General features: G+C 38.0%; 1 protein-coding gene across 11 annotated transcripts in view; it reads right to left on the bottom strand.

Annotated features, from left to right (window-relative positions):
* PPHLN1 (periphilin 1) overlaps window positions 1–25,847 on the bottom strand; it is a 187,887-nt gene that overhangs the window by 89,399 nt on the left and 72,641 nt on the right. For 6 of the 11 annotated variants that reach the window (XM_012744514.2, XM_012744432.3, XM_012744354.3 and 3 more), the window contains exons 2-3: window positions 16,943–17,034; window positions 1,677–1,841 (exon numbers count right to left, since the gene is read on the bottom strand). In XM_012744514.2, coding sequence (XP_012599968.1) covers window positions 1,677–1,841; window positions 16,943–17,014 — 237 coding nt within the window. In that variant the 5' untranslated portion in view covers window positions 17,015–17,034. The remainder of the gene's footprint in view (window positions 1–1,676; window positions 1,842–16,942; window positions 17,035–25,847) is intronic. The other 5 variants (XM_012745016.3, XM_012744924.3, XM_012744788.3 and 2 more) reach the window with 1 other exon arrangement.

Genomic DNA, 25,847 nt, shown 5'->3' with positions numbered 1-25,847 from the left:
CCCAATTACTTTAAAATTATACATAGAGCAGTACAACATGCAAATTACTTATATCAGAAAAAAATGATTCCACTAAAGTAAATATTACATTCATCTTCCTCTTTAATATCACATACTCTATACTTATATAAATAAAATGTATTCATCATTTTCCTTTTCAACGTTAAATATAAACAAAAGGAAATTAAAAATTCAACAGCAATAATAATGTTGGATCAAATAATTTGTTTGCTTTATATAACTGAATTCTAGATAAGAATTAATGTCATGAGAGTCCTAAGGATCACTGTTTGAAGGGAATTTAAAGAAAAAATGTAGTATGAAGATAGCAATCTTTAACTTCATAGAGTATGAAGACAAACACAACTGGTAACAATAATAGAAAAAAAACTATTGTTGAAGCAATACTACACTACAAGATTTTGGAAATAAATCATGTTCATGAGGTTTTAAATACAAACTGGTCCAATGAATATAAAACTCCCCAGCCACACAGGGTTTTCATAAAAGGGATCACAAATGTTTATGCTAAAACCAAATAGTTTCTAATCTGATGGCAAAATCCAATATTTCTAGAATAGAGATAATGTATAGTGTATACTTTTCAATACTCAATCCCTCTTCCTAAAGGAACAGCATGACATTTCAAAACTAAATAAAATAAAAATCAATTCTATGAGAAGTAAGGAAGCAATAACACCCCAAACTTTAGAAACAAACACGATAAAAAACTGAGTAGTCTCATTACCACTTTGGAACTGTTAAGGGTGACTACGATGTAATAGTAAGAGAAAAGACAACCATACATACCCACCCTGAGTAAATCATCTTACCTCCATTTCTTTACAGGTAAAGCATGGAAACTAATTCCAACGGCCAATGTGAGCTCAAATTTTATTACAAACAGTGTTTGAATATGTATTATTAATTACCATATTATATAGTAGGGAAAGGAAAAAAGAGAAAAAGGTAGGAAAACAATCTAACAGAGGAATGTTGTAAATATGCAAACTATGACAGAAGAAGTACATCAAGGAATGGTTTCCATCAAGTTCAATGACAGATTACTGCAACATTAAATACATATGTCTACATTATTAAGAATGACCAAGAGATACAAATTATAATAGTAATAGTAATAATAGACGCTAACATTTAAAAAGTGCTTACTATACAACGTTTTGAGCGCTTTCTAATCTGAATTATTATAGTAAACAGACTTCAATAACAAGTATAACAAAAATGAGACTATCAACAACTTTAACCTAACCTCACCCACAGCACTTAATCATGATGAAAATAAAGAAATTATAAGTGAGTACATCCATTCTGAGACGATAACCACCTGCTCATCACTTATTAAGTACCAAAGTAATAGATTACCTTTATGTGGTTCTGCAAATCCCTGCCAATTTAGGGGATAAAAAGGCAAGATAGTTGGAATTAATTTTACTTAAATAGAGCTAATCAGAGTGCCTACCCACTTTGTCCAGCACCCCAAAATTCTTGACTACTAGTTCCCATCTGACAGCTCTAACAGGCAATTCAACAGAGCATCAAGCAGCAAGTGTTTATTCAACTGCTTTCATGGCCATCACATATTTTTTAAAATTATTAATACATGAATTTTCAACTTATAAGAAATAACAATTAGTACATGGGGGAAATTTACATACTCCTCTGTGAGGTGGACCACTTCTTCGATCATGAGAAAAACTGCGGCCCTCGTCATATTCTCGGTAATCAACATGACTGTCATATCTATTGTAGCTTCCTTCACCAGGTCTGTCTAGCAGTGGTGGTTTCTTTGGCACAATATTAACTACTCTATGGTAGCCATCCTAAAACAGACAAAAAGAAATATATAAATATCACTAATTTCTCTATTTAGTTTTGGAAAGGTTTTTTAAAAGCACAGGAGTTCTTATCCTTAATTAAATAGGGTAAATGTATAAACAAAAATGCATTAATGAAATAACATGAATATAACTAATAGTAAGGTCTTCACATGGATTAACGGAAATTGAATTGTTCAATGAAGAAAGTCAGGTGTTTAAAATAACATGCAACAATGCAAAAACCAATCATAAGTAAAAGAAACAATAAAATATTATCATTTTAATAAAAAATAAAGACAGTAAGAATGTTACAGTAGCTCTATCCCTAATCGCCTAAGGATTTTAGAAATAAAATTATGTAAGATAGCACACATATTTGGTCTACTGTGTTTGAACTATACTATTTAAAAGAAATACAATATTTTTACACATAAGTCACAGCAAACAGAGAGATCATACTAAGCTAGAAAGACCAAAACAAAACATTTTGCTATTTTTCCAGCAGCACTGGAGAGAGGAGAGCCTTTGGCTTTACAGGTCTGAATGCAAAATAAAAGCTGACATAAAATTTGAACTAATTTTCAAAGTACTGTGATATGTTGTTACGGTTTTAAGATTTTTGATTGTTTGTTTGTTTGCGACAGTCTCGCTCTGCTGCCCTGAATAGAGTAGCGTGGTGTCAGGCTAGCTCACAGCAACCTCAAACTCCTGGGCTCAAGCAATCCTCCTGCCTCAGCCTCCAGAGTAGCTGGGACTACAGGCATGTGCCACCATGCCTGGCTAATTTTTTCCAAACACTTTTAGTTGTCCAGCAAATTTCTTTCTATTTTTAGTAGAGACAGGGTCTCACTCTTGCTCAGGCTGGTCTTGAACTCCTGACCTTGGGTGATCCTCCCACCTCAGCCTCCCAGAGTGCTAGGATTACAGGCGTGAGCCACAGCACCCAGCCAGTTTTAATGTTTTAACAACTGAGTGAATTTTTTCTGGGACTTGGGTAATTGGACACAGGGAGAACATCTTAGGTTAGTAACTGTTGTGAAACAACAAAAAATAACAGTAAGAAGGAAAGAGCTGACAGAACATGTATCTGTAAATAATCTGGTCTTGAGCATTCATGGTACATCTAGAGATACATGTTAAAGAAATTTGGAAGCTTGGTGTAAGATGTGATCAATGTAAGTTAACTGATTTGAAAAAAATAAAAAACTTACAAAACTTACATAAAGGCCAACATTCAGGGCTGGTTACTTTACCACCCTAAGCCTGTAAAATGGGATTAATACTAATACCTACCTACCTCATGGAATTTTAAGGACTATATAAGAAATGGAACCTAAAGTGTTGCATAGTGCTTGGTACACACTAATTGCTCAAACAAATGAGTGCTATATTGATTTCTACCTTTGCAAATCTATGAAAAAACACTAAATACCTCAAATTGTTTCCTTAAATTACTTCTTAGCCTTAATGACCTCAACTATTCAACTGTTATTAAATTACTATATATCATTCAAATTTCTCAATGTAGGATATTTGTCAGTGGATCTGGAAAAAATAAAATTTATGGTTTATATCTATTTGAGAGCTAAAAAGATCCAACTAATTTTTCCCCATGGGGATCTAAGGTATTTCCTGCTTTAGTATGTTAAATATTAAATACTGAGATATATTCTATGTTTATGTAAAATATGGTACACAAGTTAACATACTGACTCTTCTAAAAACTACCTTTTCACAGAGATTCAATTAATCTAAGCAAATACTGAGCTGCTAAAAAAAACTTGGAATTAAAGCAAAACTAGCAACACTACAATTTATAGCATTTCTAATTCAAAATTTCTTTGTCAGAAAATTAGAATGACTGATGTCTACAATTCCAAGAAACCATAAAAATCCCTTCCACAAAATCCTTAATTATTTGTTTGTATATGTATATTTGGAGGGATGACAGGGTGGGTATGCATGTCTAAACACTTCTATGAATAGAGAGCTTATTACTTTACAAAGCAGCCTGTTCCTTTGTTCAACTGCCCCAGTTACTAGAAAGTTATTTCCGGATTGTAAAATGTATACTGTAAAACTTCTGAAGAAGTAAAACTCAAATCACATTTAGATATCTATTTTAAAAATTGCTTTACCAACTAATAACAAATGAAAATAATCATTTTAAAAGTTCTTTAGTCAGCAAAAGAATAAAAAATTCCCAATGACAGCTCTTGTACCTGACAATGAAGATCAAGTTAGTATTTCCTATACATTTTGAGAAAGTGTTCAAATATAAATACATTATACTATCTCTGCTCTGTAGATGCCTAATCTTAAAGAAAACTGAAAAGATTCAAGGAAACAAAGATGACTGTAGGAGTCCGTTGTGGGGCGCGGTGGCAACGCCATTCCAAGATGGCGCCCGCTTCCTGGTCACACCCTACTGTGCGTCTGACAAACAGATGTTCAGCACATGTGCAAAGCCTTGCCTCCTCTCCTGTTCTGTGTTGACCAATCAGGTTATGCCCCGTGTACTTACTGTCTATATAAGCAGCCGCCGAGAACGCCTCGGCGTCTTCCGCATGTAACTAGCTAAGCAATCCCCATTAAAGCGCTGTCAGAAGAACTCCAGTTGCCGTGTCTTCCTTGCTGGCGAGGCGGGCGCGACAAGTGGTGCCGAAACCCGGGAACCGAAACAACTTTGAAGCACCAGCGGAGACGACCTCGATAGAGGTGAGTTCAGAACTGACGCGTGGGACGGAACCGAATTCGGACCTTTGCTGACCAAAGTAGGCTGTTAGTGAGAGCCCGTGAGCTCCCTGCTTTCGTTACAGGCAGGGCAAAAGGTGCTCTCTGACCATCAAGAAAGTACTTCAGGCCGGGCGCTGTGGCTCACGCCTGTAATCCTAGCTCTTGGGAGGCCGAGGCGGGCGGATTGCTCAAGGTCAGGAGTTCAAAACCAGCCTGAGCAAGAGCGAGACCCCGTCTCTACTACAAATAGAAAGAAATTAATTGGCCAACTGATATATATATAAAAAAATTAGCCGGGCATGGTGGCGCATGCCTGTAGTCCCAGCTACCCGGGAGGCTGAGGCAGAAGGATCACTCGAGCCCAGGAGTTTGAGGTTGCTGTGAGCTAGGCTGACGCCACGGCACTCACTCTAGCCTGGGCAACAAAGTGAGACTCTGTCTCAAAAAAAAAAAAAAAAAAATTATTAATAATAAAAAATTAGCCGGGCATGGTGGCGCATGCCTGTAGTCCCAGCTACTCGGGAGGCTGAGGCAGAAGGATCACTCAAGCCCAGGAGTTTGAGGTTGCTGTGAGCTAGGCTGACGCCATGGCACTCACTCTAGCCTGGGCAACAAAGTGAGACTCTGTCTCAAAAAAAAAAAAAAAAAAAAAGAAAGAAAGTACTTCAGAGTCAGACAAAGAGAGAAGGCCTAGAAAGAAGAAAAGGGAGAGAAAGAAATGTAAAGGTACCTAGAATAAAAATGACAAAGGACAGGACAGAAGACAGAGGAGATAGCCTTTTTCTGTCAGAATTTAAGAAATTAGATATTTCTGAGGATGATTCCTCTTCTTCCTCTTCTCTTACTTCCTCAAGTTCAGGGGAGGAGGTGGGGGAGGAGCTAGATTCAGAGGAGGACGCTACCGCCCCTCCTCTGAGAGAGCAGGGAGGAGCCAGACCCAAACAAGTCAGCGGGAGCTCGTTTATCAGGCCCCGCGATATGAGGAAAATGTTTCTCTCATTCCTCATTTTCGAGAACAACAATAAGCAACGGTATGAGCCTCTCCAGCACAAACAATTGAAAGACCTTGCTGAGTCGGTTCGGTCCTGGGGGGTTACGGCGTCTTTCACCATAGCCCAAGTGGAGAGGCTTGGTAACTTAGCTATGACCCCTGATGACTGGAGTAATACAACAAGGGCCTGCTTGACTACTGGTCAGTATCTAGACTGGAAATCAATTTTTCAGGAAGGTTGTATGAACCAAGCCAGAGCAAACGCACAGCCATGGGCAGGATAGCCTGGCAGTGAGAGCTGCATTTGTACATGCTTTGGGGGAGTTGGTAGAGTGTGCAGTGGTTGCCTTGGTTCTTGAGACAGTCACTGATCCTGTTAACATCATTTCAGATTCTTCTTATGTGGTGAATGCGGTAAGGCTACTAGAGAACTCTTTTCATATCTGTCCTAAAAGTACAGTCTTTTCTCTCTTCACTGCCATTAGGACGGCTATCCATAATCGGAAACACCCGTTTTCTATCCAGCACATTAGAGCCCATTCTTTGCTACCCGGCCCTATGGCCGCGGGGAATGCTATGGCTGATCGGGCTACTCGAGCCCTCTGGGTGTGTGATAGCCACACTGCGGCCATGGATTTCCATAAACTTTACCATGTACCCGTTAATACTTTAAGGCTGAAATTCCACATCTCGCATGCAGAGACGCGTGACATTGTGCTGCAATGCCCAAATTGTGCTCCCTTCCGCACTGTTGTTCACACAGGCGTTAATCCCAGGGGTTTACGCCCCCTACATGTTTGGCAAATGGATGTGACACACATCCCCTCTTTTGGAAAACTTCAATTTGTCCATGTGTCTGTAGACACCTGTTCGGGCATCATGCATGCTACACCCCTAGCCGGGGAAAAGGCTACGCATGTTGTCACGCATTGCTTGGAAGCTTGGGCGGCCTGGGGTAAGCCCCGGATCATAAAAACAGATAACGGACCTGCCTATGCCTCCAAGGCATTTCAGCAGTTTTGTATGCGCTTGGGTATGGAGCACCTTACCGGTCTTCCCTACAACCCTCAAGCGCAAGGCATCGTGGAGCGTGCTCACGGCACGCTCAAAATGTATTTGCAAAAACAAAAAGGGGGAGATGCCATACAGTCCTCACCTAAAGGACGCCTCTCTCTTACTCTTTTTACCTTAAATTTTTTGAATTTGGATGCTAACGGACAGTCAGCAGCGGACAGGCATGCTATGCCTGCCCCACACCAGCAGGAGGTAGTAAAATGGAAGGATGTGTTGTCTAATCTATGGAAAGGCCAGGATCCAGTGATAATGAGATCCAGGGGAGCTATTTTTCCACAGGACCAGGACAATCCCATCTGGGTGCCCACGCGGCTGACTAGAACGGTGCAGCAGCCTCTGGAGCAGCATGAAGACGTGCTGGCTACTCCTCCTGACGACAATATGGATGATCGCGAGGATGGCAGCGGAGCCACGCTGGGGGACCCTGTCAGTACTTCCCCTGCCGATGCCTGTGACACATAACTCACCAATTTTCCCCCGCCTCTTTTCTACTAATGTTTCCCTGGGCACTGCGTACCTGCCATTGGACACGCAGAGTAGTAAACTGGAGGGAAATAGATCCTTCTCCTTGAAGGGGACTTTGTGTTTTGTATGGGGTTAACGGAAGCTGCACAGACTTGGCTCCCCTGTCCATGGTGGCTGGGGGTATGGCAGGGAATGCTAGTTTCGCATGGAATCTTAGCAACTCTTTTGAAGGTTCTGTGAGGGTGATTGCGGGAGGGCGAAACGTGACCTTTGCCCCTACACCTGTCTGTGTTTGGCCCCCGTTTATCTGGGTGGTATCCACGGAAAAACCCTCTGGTACACATGTGAACTGTTCCTCTAATACGTGCAATTATACATTGTGTTGGAATGCCACGTCTCACCCCTCTGCCATTGTTACCCGCTTGCCTAGATACATTCCTGTTCCTGTTGAAGCTCCTAGCTCTATGACACTGTTTCGGTCTTGCAGCCACGGCCGTCTTGCTGCTTGCTGCAGCTGGCGGCGGGCTGTGGTGCATCTCTAGACTGCAGGCCCAGAGACGGAGGGACCATGTGGTATTGGCACAGGCATTTGCTGCGCTTGAACTGGGACAGTCTACACAGGTGTGGTTGACCATGCTAAAAGGTTAGCCTAGTTTTGGGTTGCACCCGCTCCTACCCCCAGGTATTTTAGCAGACATGGCCTTTGCACTCTGAGGGATCTCTCCCATTGCACCAGATAAGGCATGTCTCCAATCCCACAGCCAGCCTTTGCACACCTCCGAGTTTTGCTCATTGCACGAGGTAAGGTGGTTGCTGGTGGAAGTGAGGCTCTGCATCCTTGATCGTACTGTCGAAGGACGGTGCTGAACGGTTGCTCAGTTCTCATTTAATTAATAAAATAGGGGGAGATGTGGGGCACGGTGGCAACGCCATTCCAAGATGGCGCCCGCTTCCTGGTCACACCCTACTGTGCATCTGACAAACAGATGTTCAGCGCATGTGCAAAGCCTTGCCTCCTCTCCTGTTCTGTGTTGACCAATCAGGTTATGCCCCGTGTACTTACTGTCTATATAAGCAGCCGCCGAGAACGCCTCGGCGTCTTCCGCATGTAACTAGCTAAGCAATCCCCATTAAAGCGCTGTCAGAAGAACTCCAGTTGCCGTGTCTTCCTTGCTGGCAAGGCGGGCGCGACAGTCCGTAACAAAGCAAGACTGTATATTCAAACAGTTCATGTGTTACCCAGATATACCATTCAAGGATTTCTTTTTCTTCCCAATAAAATCCATGATGAGTGGCAAAGATCTCAACATTTCCCTTTCAAAAGTTTACGTTTTGAGAACGTTCAAGCAGTGCCAGACCTAAATAGAAGTACCATCACTGTTTGCAATTCTTATACAAATTTTACGTTAAGCTGTAAACATGTAATTTTCCTTTCTAAATGTACATAAGTACACAGGTTTAAGGTATTGATATGTTTGGAACCTCCATTTCAGAAAGATCTTGGCAAAAAAATAAGCCGATTAAAAAGGAACAAAGGGGCAAACATTTCTCCAAAGATGACATAAATATGGCCAATGGGTATATGAAAAGGTGCTAGACATCACTAATCATAAGGGAAATGCAAATTAAACCCACTATAAAATATCACCCCACCCCATGAAGGATAGCTAAGGATCAAAAAGACAACAGATAAATATGTTGGTGAGGGTGTGAAGGAAAGAGAACTCTAGTACACTGTTTTGGGGCATATTTTGGTGCAGCCATTATGAAAAACAGTATGAAGGTTTCTTAAGAAATTAAAAATAGAACTACCCTGCAATCCCTCTTCTGGGTACCCTGTCTATTCAATGAGATGAAATCACCATCTAGTATGCACTCCCACCTTCACTGAAACATTCATTATTCACAATAGCCAACATATGAAAACAACCTAAATACCCGTCAACAAACAAATGGATAAAGAAAATGTGGTATATAAATATACAATGGAATATTATTCAGCTTTTTAAAAAGGAGATCCTGCCACTTGACACAACATGGATGGATCTGGAGGACATTATTCTAAGTGAAATAAGCCAGACACAAAAAGAAAAATATTACATGATCTCAATTATATGTGAAATTAAAACAAACAAACAAAAAAACCCTCAAATACAAAGGGAATGAAACAGTGGTTACCACAGCAGGGGGTTGGAGAGAAGAAATAGGGAGATGTAGGTCAAAGTATACAAATTAGCAGATATGTAGGATGAACAAGTTTAGAGAGCTAATGTACAACATGAGGACCAAAGTTAATAAAATTCTGTTGTATTAGAAATTTTTGTTAAATAAGATTTTAGCTGCTTTTATCACACAAAAAAGTAACTATGTGAGATGTAGGATATATCTCCTTCACTATAGTAACCTCTGTACTATCAATATATACCTATGTATCTATATGTATCCCATAACATCATATTATAAACCTCCAGTATACACAATAAAATTTATTTTACAAATAAGTAAATAAAAATGTTAAAATGGAAGGAAAAAAGAGAAATACCTTAGAAAACAATGACACCATTATATACAAGCCAGAGATAAAACTTATGACTTATAAAGAGTATCTTAAAAGGTTGACAGAGTCATTTATAGTTAATTAGAAAACAAAACCAAAATAAGGGGCTGAGGGGGCTGCAAAAGAAAAGAGTTGCAACATTACTTCAAATAAAGACATTTCAAATCTTGAGTTTATATACAAAATTTCAATTTACCTCAATTATATCAATCTTCAATTCTTCTGTTCATTATACCTACATATTAATGTATATATACATGTTAGTTAATGATTAAATAATAAATATCCCTATTAATTAAAAAGATCAGAATTTTCTGTGGATGTTACTAGAATTCCCAAAATATATGCATAGAACTTACTGGACTTGCTCCTCTAAAGTTTGTATTAATGGTATGATAAATCAGACCAAACCAAAAAGTTTATGTAGCTTATTTAAAAGTCAATTTTATTTAATCATTTATCTACTCTGGAAGAATGTAGAAAGAAAAGGCTTGTACATAAACTTAAGTACTTTTTTGGAAAGTTACACTTCTATTAAAATATTTTTTTGAGTCTAGCTTTGCTGCCCAGGCTAGAGTGAGTGCCATGGCGTCAGCCTAGCTCACAGCAACCTCAAACCCCTGGGCTCAAGCAATCCTGCTGCCTCAGCCTCCCGAGTAGCTGGGACTATAGGCATGCGCCACCATGCCCGGCTAATTTTTTCTATATATATTAGTTAACCAATTAATTTCTTTCTATTTACAGTAGAGACAGGGTCTCACTCTTGCTCAGGCTGGTTTTGAACTTCTGACCTCGAGCAATCCTCCTGCCTCGGCGTCCCAGAGTGCTAGGATTACAGGCGTGAGCCACCGAGCCTGGCCACACTTCTATAAAATTTAAACTTTCACATTTGTCATTATCTTAGGGGTGAGACAATTACTGCCACAAGGCCCTTCAAATTTGTGAAATAAGAATTGTTCAGTTTATAGGCATGCCAAAGGCTTGTAGAGGGAGGAAAAAAAGAATTGTTCAGTTTGCTTATGCTAATTAAAAGCTGATCAGAATAAAATATCAAATTAGTTTTACAATCTAGAAATCTGAAATGGTGACTATGTTTTCTTAGAAAATAAACAGTTGTCTTCATTTGCTATACATTCCAAAATAATGTAACTACATATTATGACAAATGCTTTCATTTTAGTAAGTAAAAGAATGAAGTTGGCCGGGCGCTGTGGCTCACGCCTGTAATCCTAGCTCTTGGGAGGCCGAGGCGGGCGGATTGCTCAAGGTCAGGAGTTCAAAACCAGCCTGAGCAAGAGCGAGACCCCGTCTCTACTATAAATAGAAAGAAATTAATTGGCCAACTGATATATATATAAAAAATTAGCCGGGCATGGTGGCGCATGCCTGTAGTCCCAGCTACTCGGGAGGCTGAGGCAGAAGGATCACTCAAGCCCAGGAGTTTGAGGTTGCTGTGAGCTAGGCTGACGCCACGGCACTCACTCTAGCCTGGACAACAAAGTGAGACTCTGTCTCAAAAAAAAAAAAAAAAAAGAATGAAGTTGATAGTTTGTTTGATTCGATGTATAAATCTATGTCAAATTTTTCCCACTGATGTTAAATCTTAATAGTTAACTAGAAAATTATGTGGATTACCTCAATCTCCTGGGCTCAAGTGATTCTCCTGCCTCAGCCTCCCAAGTAGCTGGGACTACAGGCATGTGCCACCATGCCCGGCTAATTTTTTTTTTGTATATATATTTTTAGTTGGTCAATTAATTTCTTTCTATTTTTAGTAGAGACCAGGTCTCGCTCAGGCTGGTTTCGAACTCCTGACCTTGAGCAATCCGCCTGCCTCAGCCTCCCAGAGTGCTAGGATTATAGGCGTAAGCCACAACACCCGGCCAACCTACAGAAATTTTACTGGGCTTATTCACCACTCTATTCCCAGCACTTGGAGCGGCACTAGGCACACAGTAAACACCATGTGTATGATATATATTTTAGTTCACCACCTCAATTTTATTTTACTTTGGGCATCACATGCTTTTTACTACTAGAAAAGTACCATACAAACCTTTATCTAACTAAAAACTCTATTACACAGGAAGGTAGACTTTTGCTTTTGCTTTCATAAGCCTGTGGTTTCCTAACTCTGATACCTCAAATTCTATGATGAGCATTTTTATGCAGCACTTATTAGTCTAATTCACCCACTGATTCTTCAATGAAATATTGGTGTTTCTGGGTCATTCCGATGGTTTTTGGGAACAGTGGATCAAAATAATGGAAACTGCTACTGATCCAGAAAACTGAGATGTAGGCAAGAATTCATCATACTTCTTCTAAAAATAGTGACAACGAAAACGTAAGTTCTTACAATTCTGTCAGACAAGAGAGTAAAACATCTCCTAGGGCAGCTCTACACAGGGGAACATTACTAAATCAAAACTCAGCAAACACCTTTACATTTCACATATGCAATTTTCCCATTTTAAAAGACACTAAAAAATGTCACTCTAACTAATGCTTAGGTAGTTAATGGGAAGAATACTGTTGTCCACAATTTGCTTTGAAATGCATCCAAAAAATTAGATGGATTAATAAAATGGATAAATACATGATAAAGCAATTTAGTAAAATGTTAACAGTTGAGCCTAAGTGATGAGTATATGGATATTCACTGCAAAATTCTTTCAACTTTATGTTTAAAAACTATCATAATATTGGGAAAAGTTGTACTTACATGGGTAAATTTACATGAATATTGTATAAAACAATAAAATCTGAGGTATAAAAATAACAGAAATTAAAATATGCATGACAAGATTTTGAGTATTTCATGAAATAAAAATAGAAAGAAAAGCAATATTTCAACATTAATAAATCCATATTTTCTTGAGACATGATCTCATTCTGTTTCCCAGGCTAGAGTACAGTGGTGCCATCATAGCTCACTACAACCTCAAATTCCTGGGCTCAAGCAAGACTTCTGTCTTAACCTCCCTAGTAGCTGGGACTACTGGTACACACCACCACGCCTGGCTAATTCTTCTATTTTTTTGTAGAGATGGGGGTCTCACTCTTGCTCAGGCTGGTCTCCACATCCTGGCCTAAAGCAATCCTCCCACCTCAGCTTCCCAAAGTGCTAAGATTACAGGCACGAGCCACCACACCCAGCACAAATGCAGTAGAATGATCATAGTTCATGGCAACCTCAAACCCCTGCGCTCAAGCAATCCTTCTGCCTCACACCCCTGAGTAGCTAAAACTACAGATGCACAGCACCACATCCAGCTAATTTTTTTTTGTAGAGATAGGGTCGCTATGCTGCCTAGTCTGGTCTTTCTAACTCCTGGGCTCAAGCAATCCTCCCACCTCAGCCTCCCAAAGTGCTAGGATTTCAGGCATTACCCACCACGCCTAGCCAAGTTTTATGTTAATATTTAGAAAGAAAAAAAAAAAAACAATCTTCTGCCTTTTCAAAACTTTAAACTTTCTATTCAGGTATGAAAAGAAAAAAAGTATACAAAAAAAGTATACAACCACAAATGTACTGCTGGGTAAATTTTCACAAGGCAAATAAATATGCTGTGTAAGTACAACCCAGATTAAGAAACTGAACATTCCCAGAACAGGAAAATCCTTTCTTATGCTGTGTCCCAGGCACTACCTTCTCCTCTCAAAAGTAACTACTTTCCTTGCTAGTTTTGCCTGTTTAAGAACTTTTACATAAAAGGAAACATATAGGATATATTCTTGTGACTGCCATCTTTCTTTCAATATTATGTTTGTGAGGTTCACCCATGTTGTTGCTTCTGGCAGTAGTCCATTTCTTCTCATTGCTGTATAATTTGCACAATTAATTTATCAACTCTACTACTGGACATTTGACTTGCTGCCTGTTTGAAGCTCTTATAATTAAGGATGCTTCTGAACATTCTTACACAAGTCAATGTGATAAGCCAATATGGTTTTCAAAATCACATTAGATGATCTCAGATTTATAAGCACATATTTTTAAACTTCTAATAAGTTATGTTTTTATTAGCTCCAAAGACAGAAGTTATAACTTTATTTACATTTCTAGTTTTAGTATCAAACATTTTAACCAAAAGATTCAGTGGATCCATTAAATCAGATGTAAATATAAAATTACTTTTTTCAACTAAATATAGGCAACTAACGATAACTCTATCTGTGACTTGTCACCAACATAAATCAGATATTTTCATATCATGTTACAGGTGTTACCGATATCTCAAGATATCATTTATACTCATCACCACTTTGAAATTATAAAAAAGAAACCCCCATCATTAGTTCTTGATATTTAGTGATCTACTAGAGAAATACATACTGCTGTATTACAAATTTGGGTTTTACTAGTTTGACAATTATATTTAAATGTAAGTAGTCTTTTTTTAATTTTGTGCATTTTATTTATAGATTTAAAAATGTTATTCTGAGGCCGGGCGCGGTGGCTCACGCCTGTAATCCTAGCTCTCTGGGAGGCCGAGGCGGGCGGATTGCTCAAGGTCAGGAGTTCAAAACCAGCCTGAGCAAGAGCGAGACCCCGTCTCTACTATAAATAGAAAGAAACTAATTGGCCAACTGATATATATATAAAAAATTAGCCGGGCATGGTGGCGCATGCCTGTAGTCCCAGCTACTTGGGAGGCTGAGACAGAAGGATCGATCGAGCCCAGGAGTTTGAGGTTGCTGTGAGCTAGGCTGACGCCACGGCACTCACTCTAGCCTGGGCAACAAATCGAGACTCTGTCTCAAAAAAAAAAAAAAAATGTTATTCTGAGAAAGGATCCAGAGGCTTCACCAGACTGCTAAAGGAATCCATAGCACAAAAAAAGTTAAGAACCTACACTTTATTTAACTAAAATGTGGGTGCAACATAGAATGCAAAGGGATAATTCCCAAAAGCCATCTAAGGAGCATAATGTATCAAGGGCAAGAGGAAGCTTTAAATTACAAACCAAAATAAAGCCAACTTCACCAGAAAAAAATGTTATCTGAGTCTTAGGAATGAGTGATACAGGAATACAGAAGGATTCTTAAACTAGGAGATTGACTAGTGGGGTGAACAGACAAATCTAACAGAATTAAAAGAAGAAAATTTAGGAGAGGAATGAATGTACAAGGTCTAGGTAGGTTCTCTGCTCTCAAAACTTAAAGTGAGATTTACCTTTAGGCATTTAACAGTTAAGTACACTTAGTCTGATTTTTAAGGATAGTTGTGGTATAAAACCTATCTCCCTACCTGCTTGCTGCTAATGAAATTATTTTCTAAGGGAAAAAAGCCTGTTTGATATTTATACAATACACAAATGGTATTAAATGAAAACACTTGGTTTTGTTTAGATTTTTCTCCAATTTACTCACTTATTGAGGACTTCTATCACCTGTCATCTTTATCGCAACTCCTATCAATAACAGTGACCTCAATCTTTGTCTACATCTGTATTTCTTAACTATGCTTATAAGATTTACCTGGTGAACTTTTAAACAATACTGATGTCCAGACCCCACCCACAGAGATGATGATTTAATTATCTGGGAAGGGGCCCATACAGTGGTACTGAAGAGGTCTCTAGGAGATTTTAACATGCAGCTAGGATTAACAGCCTCTAATCCAAATTTAGCCTCAACATTTTCTTCTCTCAACTCCAATAACTTACAAGTCTTTTATCCCACCACCCCATGCTGAACTTCACCCAGAACTGGTCCATCTTGGAAACCCCACCCTCTGAAATATCAATTGCCTTTCTTTCTGCCACACCACGGCTTTCAATCTCACTAAGCCTTTCCCGGCCCACAACTCCTCACTTCTTTCAACCTACTGTCCCTCTCACAGGCCTTGCTCCCTTTCTTAATCAGCCCATACCACAAGTACATTACCTCAATAATCTTCTTGATCAGTATCCTCAAAATTCTCATCTCTCTGGCTCTACCACTCATCTTAAATCAATACAACAATCTGCTTTCCCCACTCCCAAAGTAATAAAGCATACAATCCTGCACACTGGTGCTCCACTGATGGCATAACCACACAAAAATTCTATTAAGTGTCTTTGAAACACAGTATTTAAAATTACTAATGCTATATATCCTTGGTAGGGTAGAGAAGTTCTTAAAATATATAGAGAAAAGTCATCCCTTTTCCCAACCTTACATTACTTCTATATCATATTTACCTATATCATTTGTTTATCCTTCCAAGTAAAGTACAGAATAATTTTAATAAAAATAAAAAACATTAGGCTTTTGGTTAGAAACATAAAGTCTATTAATTAACCTGGAAAGAAATGACATAAAGTAATAATTAAATCTGCTTATCCTGAAATATAGTGGGCTTCTTCATTTTTTCCATTTTAAATCATTTTAAATCAACTTCAACCTGAGCTGTAATGCATGCCAACAACAACCCCAAAGATGACTCTTCTACCCATCTATGTGGATTGTAGGATTAAATAATATGCATGTAAAAAACTACTAACATATAAACAAATATTGTGCCTTCTGATGGTATACAATGAATCCATAATACAGCCATGTATACTATACAACCCCAATCCCATGGTGCTTGGAACGGGGCCTGTGCCAAAGTTTAAGTTATCAGCTTCTTGACCTTCCCCAAACCCTCCCTTAGACCTCCATAGAGGATTCTGGGGACAGAGTACACATATTCATTCAAATGTTGAGCTCCTATTATATTAGACACCAGATATAGTGCTGGGAATAGTAAACAAAACAGCAAGCTCCTTGGGCTTAGAAAAGGGTTGGCTCAAAATTCCTAACTCCCAGAGCAACCAAGAGTGAGTGGTGCTGCCTGCAGTGGAGCCCCCAGGCATTCTTACCAGACTGTCTGGTCACAGGGTAGCATACCTATTTCTGCTCTAGGAAGAGCATTATCATCTCCGAAAAAGACAGCCTACTTTTAGAATTTCACATATTCAATTTGCAAATATTTTTAGGAATATAGAAAAATAAGTGGCAGTTAACAGTTGGAGCAGGTGCTCAAATACTTCTTTGCTAACTGATAATATGACCTTTATAAAACCTACAATTTTCTTCACAAATTCAATATAAACTCTTAATTTTAGAAATTTAAAGAAACACAAATAATAGATTTTCCACTTAAAATGTTGCCCCTTATTTTTGAACTTTTAAAAGATAAGTCTGAATCTAAACTGGTAAATTTCTGGCACTTGAAGATTTGATATAGCAAAATAACTTATACACTTATACACTAAGCTTTGAATTATTCTGTATGTAGAAGTAACTTACACTGGGGTGACTTCTAGGAGGTACTCGTTCTCTTGGAAGTCGTTCATAGTCATATCGTCCCTCAGACCACATTTCATCTCTTCTATAAGCCACTAAACAAGAAATAGAAGAATTGTGGTTTTTATGTTATTAGGAAGTAATAGAAAAGATAAGGAAGGAGTAAATCTTTATTCTTCAACACAAATACTTTCCAGGATCTTAAAGGAAAAAAATATATATATATAAGTGACCAAAAGGGGGGAAAAAAAAAATAGTGAAGGCAATGTTTCTTCCAAACAATGAGATTTTCTTTCAAAAAAAATACAAAGCCCTACCTTTAATTTCCAAAGCTATTTAAAGGTTCAATTAATTAATCATCATTTAAGGTAGGAAGATCCATAGACCACAAATACTTCTTCATTCTCATATAGTAAGAAATAGAAAAGATTCGTTTTAATTAATAGTTTAAAAGACCAATCCACAAAGCTACTCCTATTTCCTAGAGAATGGTTTGTATAACATTAGTTTTTTGCTTTTCTACATTCTTAGAGCTTACATCTCCTCTGTGTTCAACGAAGTGGTTTTTAACTGAAAAGTGTTAAATGAACAATCCTATAAAAACACACTCAACAATCCCTGAAACAAGCGACTCCTGATTTTGTTTTTAATTCTATAAATTTATTTTATTTTTTTTTTTTTATTTTTTTTTTTTTTGAGACAGAGTCTCGCTTTGTTGCCCAGGCTAGAGTGAGTGCCCCAGCGTCAGCCTAGCTCACAGCAACCTCAAACTCCTGGGCTCAAGCAATCCTGCTGCCTCAGCCTCCCAAGTAGCTGGGACTACAGGCATGTGCCACCATGCCCGGCTAATTTTTTCTCTATATATTAGTTGGCCAATTAGTTTCTTTCTATTTATAGTAGAGACGGGGTCTCGCTCTTGCTCAGGCTGGTTTCGAACTCCTGACCTCGAGCAATCCGCCCGCCTCGGCCTCCCAGAGAGCTAGGATTACAGGCGTGAGCCACCGCGCCCGGCCAAATTCTATAAATTTATTTTAATACAAAGGCACCTTTGTAAAATTTGAAATTAAAAGTTCTATCACCATTTTTCAGGTTGGGGATGCAGAAAGGAAGATGTATTCTTTTCATAAAAGTAAAAAATGATTCCTAGTTGAGAACTGACACATTCTGGGTAAAGGGTGAATAAAGGGCATTACAGAGTCCACAGGTACACAGCTGTAAGAACAGATGAAAACAGAAACCAAACAGGCAGAAAACAAGGTAAATAAGGCAAACAGAGAAGAATAGCCAAGCGCAGTGGCTCACTCCTATAATCCCAGCACTCTGGGATGCAGAGACAGCAGAGGATCACTTGAGGTCAGGAGTCTGAGACCAGCCTGAGCAAGAGGGAAACCCTGTTCTCTATTTTTAAAAAAAAGACAGAGAGAGGGCCGGGCGCTGTGGCTCACGCCTGTAATCCTAGCTCTTGGGAGGCCGAGGCGGGCGGATTGCTCAAGGTCAGGAGTTCAAAACCAGCCTGAGCAAGAGCGAGACCCCGTCTCTACTATAAATAGAAAGAAATTAATTGGCCAACTGATATATATATAAAAAAATTAGCCGGGCATGGTGGCGCATGCCTGTAGTCCCAGCTACCCAGGAGGCTGAGGCAGAAGGATCACTCGAGCCCAGGAGTTTGAGGTTGCTGTGAGCTAGGACGACACGGCACTTACTCTAGCCTGGGCAACAAAGCGAGACTCTGTCTCAAAAAAAAAAAAAAAAAAAAAAAAAAAAAGACAGAGAGAGAGAGAGAGAGAAGATGAAAATAAAGTACAGGAAAACAGACCATTTATATGAAATGGTGATACACTAAATTAGGAATTGGCAAACTTTTCCTGTAATGGACCAGACAAATATTTTTGGCCTTTTGGTCACAGATTTCTTTTACAACTAATTACTCAATTCCACAGCCATAGTATAGAAATATAAATGTATGAGTGTGTCAATTTTATTTACAAAAACAGGCTAGCTGGCAGCAGATAGTAGCCTGACAAACCTCTGGAGTAGATGCCAAATGGTTAAAAGAGCAGAACCAAAAGAAAGTGAAGTAATCATGGAGCAGGTTCTGAGTGCCAAGAACTGTGAACCATCCAATGTGTAGAAGAACCATCATAAGAAAGAAGTAAAAATGGTCCAGTGACTAAGTTACGGCTTTTTAGTACAAAGAAAGCATGGCAACAAGTCCAGATGCACAAATATGTGAAGAAGGAAAATGTTTCAAAAAGACATATGTCAAAAGATTTTTGTTCCAGGTAAGAGTGGCTGTTAAAAAAAAAAAAAAAAGAAAAGAAAAGAAAAAAAAAAAAAAAAGATTTTTGTCACCTCTCATAATGCAATACTAAGGGAGTTTGGGGCGAGGGAGGGGAATATGAATATCCAATTTTGGCAGTATAGAATAGCTATAGAATTCTAATAGTTTCGTTAGTTTAAGGAAAAAACAAAGGCTGGAATAAGGGAGCAATATATTTTTGACAGTATTATAGAAAGCAATCTTAATTTTCTCTGTAAAAGCATGCCTATAAGATTTTCTATTAATAATACAAATAAATCCAATAAAATGAACTACCCAAGATGGCTAGGAAAATCTTACTTGTGTTAAGTTAAAAATTAGCTTTTAATATTATGAATAAATCAAACTGAATTTTCAGTCCACAATCAGACATCACAACAATGTATAATTCATCTTCTTCTGAGTTTCTGGGCTAAAACTTTATTTTAATAATAAAAGAAGGAAAAAAAAAACAATGTATAATTGAAGGCAACCAGCTTTTCAGGTACAAGAATTGATGGAAGCTTAATGAGAAAAGAAATTGTCAACATTCCTCTTCTCCCACCTTTACTGAATCCACCAAAGGCTTCCATCTAATGAATTAGATTTTATCCTATTTAATATACAGAACAGAGTAATAGTAACTGCAATGAATTAAAATCAAGTCAATAGGCCGGGCGCGGTGGCTCACGCCTGTAATCCTAGCTCTCTGGGAGGCCGAGGCGGGCGGATTGCTCGAGGTCAGGAGTTCGAAACCAGCCTGAGCAAGAGCGAGACCCCGTCTCCACTATAGATAGAAAGAAATTAATTGGCCGACTAATATATATATACAAAAAATTAGCCGGGCATGGTGGCGAATGCCTGTAGTCCCAGCTACTTGGGAGGCTGAGGCAGGAGGATTGCTTGAGCCAGGAGTTTGAGGTTGCTGTGAGCTAGGCTGACGCTGGGGCACTCACTCTAGCCTGGGCAACAAAGTGAGACTCTGTCTCAAAAAAAAATAAAATAAAAAAAATAAAATAAAATAAAATAAAGTCAATGGAAGCTGGATGCTGTGGTGCACACCTGTAGTCCTACTTAGGAAGCTGAGGAGAGAAGATCGCTTGGGCCCAGGAGTTTGAGGCCAGCCTGGCCAAAAATAGTGAGATCCCATATCTAAAAAATAAATTAATTAATTTAATTAATTTATTTTTTAAATAAAGTCCAAGGGGGGGGAATCAACCACCAAAAAACATATAAGCAGACAGTTCACAAAAAAGGAAATACAAATGTCTACTACAAAATCCTTTGAAAAGATGCTCAACCACCTTCAAAATAAGATAAAAACCAAAGCTATAACAAAAGGCACACTAATTTTCACCCAAAAGCTCTGCAAAAACCAAACTGCTTTGATAAGATTATGGAAAGCAATACTTAACATATGTTAATGAAGGAAGTATAATTTGGCAATATCTATTAAAATTTTAAACGTGCATATGCTTTGACCTGGCAATTCTACTTCTAGGTATACTTGTACACTTGGCACAGCAGAGATTGAGAGCAACTTAAAATACCTGTTAAGAGAGTACAGATTAAATAAATTGTTGTACATTCTTATAAAGGAATATTACGCAAATTATTTCAAAGAAAAGGAACCCCATATGTAACAATATGAGAAGACTGACAAGCTACACTGCTAAGCAAAGAAAAGCACAGGGCAGATTAAAATGTACCATTTGTAGAAAATAAAAGAGCAGGGTATGACTATATATGCATATGTACAGACTACTTCTAAGAGCAACAGCAACAGAAAGCAACAGTGACTATCTCTGGGGAAGACTCTGGGACATAGGAGAATGAATATTTTACTATATAATACGTTATATAGTCCATTATGTATTATAAAATATGTTATTGTTTTAAATTCCTGAAAATCACTCAATAAACATAGCATGTCATGTAATGGCAAAATGAATATAAATTAGTAAACTGAAGGAGAACATAAGTAAAATTAAGATTTTATAATTAGTGAGAAAAATATAGACAGGCTTGATGCTCTGACTCGGGTGGGGCAAGGGCAATATACATTACCTAAACAACATTTGCACCCCCATATGTTGAAATAAAAAAAATTTAAAAAAAAGAAAAAATACACTATTAAGAGTCTAAAGAAATACTACATAATTTCTTAACTAGTTATAATACTGAAATATTGAAATTTACTGGCTTTCCACAAAAAAACTGCTATACTAAATATTGCTATACTATACTTACTCAAGTCCTTTCAGGAACCAAATTTAAAGTTTTCAACAATCTATGGGGCAGGGGAAATACAGACATAAGGATTTGTGTCTGTGTAAACCAACCAACAGAAAAAAATAAGTAAACCTTCACTATTTGTACAAATAAAACTTTCAAAATCAAAAATTATAGGCATTAATAAGCCAACCTCCCTTCAAACACACTTTTGAAAATAGAAGATATTATTTTGACCACCAAAAGCCAACCAAGTTTCATAAGAATAACAAAATTATGACAAAAGAATTTCAGTCCTAATTTTGCCTGTTGAGAGCTGGGCAGGTCATCCCTCCTATCCTTATATCTGAGAATATTATACTAGACAGGTTTTTTGTTTTATTTTTTTGAGATAGGGTCTCACTCTGTTGCCCAGGTCGGAGTGCAGTGGTGCAATCATAGCTCACTGCAACCTTCAACTCCTGGGCTCAAGCAATCCTCCTGCCACAGCTTCTCAAGTAGCTGGGACTACAGGTGTACACTACCACACCCAGATAATTTTTCTATTTCTTGTAGAGACAGGGTCTCACTATGTCACCTCAGGCTGCTCTCAAACTCCTGGCCTCAAGTAATCTCCTCCCAACTTGGCCTCCCAAAGTACTAGGACTGCAGGCAAGACCCACCTCACCCAGACTATACTAGATACTTAAGGTCATTTTTTAGCTGTTATTATCAACACTAGTTCTAAAATATCTTTTTTTATTTAATCTGGCAGCCTTAGTCTAGAAATCCCTACAGTTTAGAATTTGGCAAAAAACGGTCTTGTGTTCAAAAGTAAACCAGAAATCAAAGTAACAATCATTAAATAAATCGCCAAAGGATGCTAAGCTTATTAGGTAAAAATTTAATAGGTAACTATTTAAATGATGACTTTCTCCCCAAAATATAAAGAACCCTTAAGAAAGGTTAGGTATTAAAAAAAAAAAAAAAAAAAAGGCTGGGCGAGGTGACTCATGCCTGTAATCCTAGCACTCTGGGAGACAGAGGCAGGCGGATTGCTCAAGGTCAGGAGTTCGAAACCAGCCTGAGTAAGAGCGAGACCCTGTCTCTACTATAAATAGAATTAATTGGCCAACTAATATATAGAGAAAAAATTAGCCGGGCATGGTGGCGCATGCCTGTAGTCCCATCTACTCGGGAGGCTGAGGCAGGAGGATCACTTGAGCCCAGGAATTGGAGGTTGCTGTGAGCTAGGCTGACGCCATGGCACTCACTCTAGCCTGGGCAACAAAGCGAGACTCTGTCTCAAAAAAAAAAAAAAAAGAAAGAAAGAAAGAAATGTGAGACCTATAATGAAAACTGCAAATCTATGAAGTATTCTTACCTTAAAAAAAAAATCTATTCAAGCTCTAACTACCACTTACATGAAATTGAAAGGACACAGCAGTGGCTCTATTGGAAAATTAGGCTTATCTAATCGCTGCATAGAAATTTTTGAAGTGCCTCACCAGTAGCCTGCAGAATTAAGATTGTATTTATAGGCCACTCCTGATCTAGTTGCAATTTTCTGCCTGGCAGTTTGGAAGAAAAATAACAATCTTATTGCAATTACCTCAAATGTTTTAATTACTTTAATTAATCAATCCACAATTGATAGAAGCAAAAAAAAAAGAAGTAGCAAAGAAAGTATTTTTTTTTTTTTTTGAGACAGGGTCTCACTTTATTGCCCAGCCTAGAGTGAGTCCCATGGCATCAGCCTAGCTCACAGAAATCTCAAACTCCTGGGCTCAAGCGATCCTACTGCCTCAGCCTCCTGAGTAGCTGGGACTACAGGCATGTGCCACCATGCCCGGCTAATTTTTTCTATATATATTAGTTGGCCAATTAATTTCTTTCTATTTATAGTAGAGATGGGGCTTCACTCTTGCTCAGGCTGGTTTTGAACTCCTAACCTCGAGCAATGCGCCCGCCTTGGCCTCCCAGAGTGCTAGGATAACAGGCGTGAGCTACCACGCCCGGCCCCAAAAAGTATTAATATATAACTTTGATGACAGCCTAGCTATTAGAAATAAAGCAGCTAGAAAAAAGCAAAAAGCAGACATAAAATCATGGAGGAGTCCAAAATAGGACTGTCTAGAATATGTATCATTAAGAGAAAAGGGACCAAAGTCATTTGTGGAAGAACTAAATATGACCAAATGCATCAAGAAGCTAAAATCAAGAGATGCTTCAACAAAGAGAAGCAAAAAAAAAAAAGCCTAAACAAAAGTAAACTTATCTAAATAGGAGTTATTGTTTAATGGCTATGGAGTTTCAGTTTGTGAAGATAAAAAAATTTCTGAGCACAAATGCTGGTGATGGACACAAACAATGTGAATGTACTTAATGCTACTGAATTAATTTAAAAATGGGTAAAATGGTAACTTTTACATATTTTACCACAATAAAAAATTTAAAAGAAAATTTACTGAATTTCCTAAAGTTAACAATCACTTCTGCAGCCCTCAATCTGTGTATTAAACTTAATTTCTACTAGAAACAAGCAGCATCCTTGAAACAGCCAGATACTGCACTACTGTTACTACAATTTCAACCTCTACAGTTAATCCTGTAACAACTTTGTACATTTGACTGCATACCTGATGATGCCCCAGTGGAGTAGTTACCTTATAGGGAGCTATATAAATCACAGTTTCAAGTTAAAATGTTCAGTAAATAAAGTAAATGAATTCTCTTTACCTTAAAAAGTCAACAGTTTTTAAGGATCTTAACTTAAAATGTCAATTATTATGCATATAAATCGAAATTAGTTTCCTCTACAAATAGTTAAATTGCTTGAGTTTCTATAAACACAATGCTTAAATATAGAAGTTGCACTATAATCTGTAATTATGTCATTTTTTAAAATTATCTCTCTTACTGGCGAGTATTCTAAAACACTAAATTAACCTCTTTACAGAATCTTCAGGTGTTTAGTACTCTTACCATACCTACCTACTGCTTTTACAAAACAGCAGTATCAGAAAACGTTTTATTGTTATCTAAATTACTAGATACTTTCAGAATAAAGAATTTTAAACTATTAAAATACAAAGTAGGTAGAATTAAATAGGGCTTGGTGTAGCAAAAATAATTAGCATCCACTAGTAACAAAAAATTCAAAAATTAAACAGCACTGGTAAGGCCCCATGCTAAATTATTGAATTTTCATCCTAAAGAAATCTGTAACATAATTGGGGAAGGCAGGAATATAAAAAAAGATTCCATATGCAGCCCTATATTATTATTAAAACAAAATAGAAGACACAGTTTTGTGAATGGGTACAAAAGAAAAGGAAGAATACTGGGCTGTAAAGAAGATGGGCCTTAAGCTGGATCTTGAATTACAATAACAGAAAAGGGAACAGCTATTACAAAAAGAAGATACACTGATGAAAGTACTAGATGGTAATTAGGGGAGAGAATATGTTAACATCACCTTAAATTCAAATAGCACCTTGTAAATTTCAAAGGAATTTAAAATAGCTGATAAGTACAACCATCTTCTGATTAGTGATACGTTTATGACATTATCCACACTAAAGAAACTGACCCATCCCACAACCAATCAGCTATGTTTATACAAAAGTGTTCTCACTCCCAGTGAGTGTTCATGCTACTAGTGTGATCATTTCACTAAGTCTCCTCACATTAGTGGAATCTCAAAAGTACTCCTGAAAAGTTCTCTACGTCAACAGAATATGCAAACTGGAGAATACAACAGAAAAATTGAAGGACCCTCTACAGCACAATTAGGCAGAGAATAGAATTAGAATTCAGAGTGGGGAATGCAAGCTTCATTTAGAAGCGTGCTAACAAATGGTTCCAGATTATAAAAATCTCACTCTTTTAAATCCCATAGTCAATGAAAAGGCTATGTTTAATATACCATCATGGCATATTTAATTCCAGGGGAAAAAATAAGCCTTTCTTAGAGCACTCTATTAAGCTACCCAATGATTATTAATGTTAACTTCAACTGAGGTCTGAGAGGATATGGAGGACTTGCATTCTAAATGAAAGTGGTATGGAAATTGAGAAAAAGTCACAGGCAATATCCTTCTGTCAAACCACTCACACTTTCAATCCAAAGTCAAGGTAATGGATCTGCTTTTTCACTTTATCCAAACTGGCTCCATTAATAGGCTATAGAGTAACTGCATTCTGATGTAGTCAGCTTCTATTATTAAATAGGCTCAGGATAAATAGCTTTCCCTCTTCCCCAAACCCATTCCTTTCACTTTTTAAATTCATTCAACAACTATTGATAGCCAACCACAGTGAACAGAAGAGTCCATTTGACCTCACACTGTGCACTTGCAATATCCTGCTTAGAATGTTCTTCTATAGGTATCT

The sequence above is a fragment of the Microcebus murinus genome, chromosome 10, assembly GCF_040939455.1.
Source record: "Microcebus murinus isolate Inina chromosome 10, M.murinus_Inina_mat1.0, whole genome shotgun sequence".
Classification (NCBI taxonomy): Eukaryota; Metazoa; Chordata; class Mammalia; order Primates; family Cheirogaleidae; genus Microcebus; species Microcebus murinus.
The sequence above is the reverse complement of the archived record's forward strand: the minus strand, read 5'-3'. Positions and strand labels throughout refer to the sequence as shown.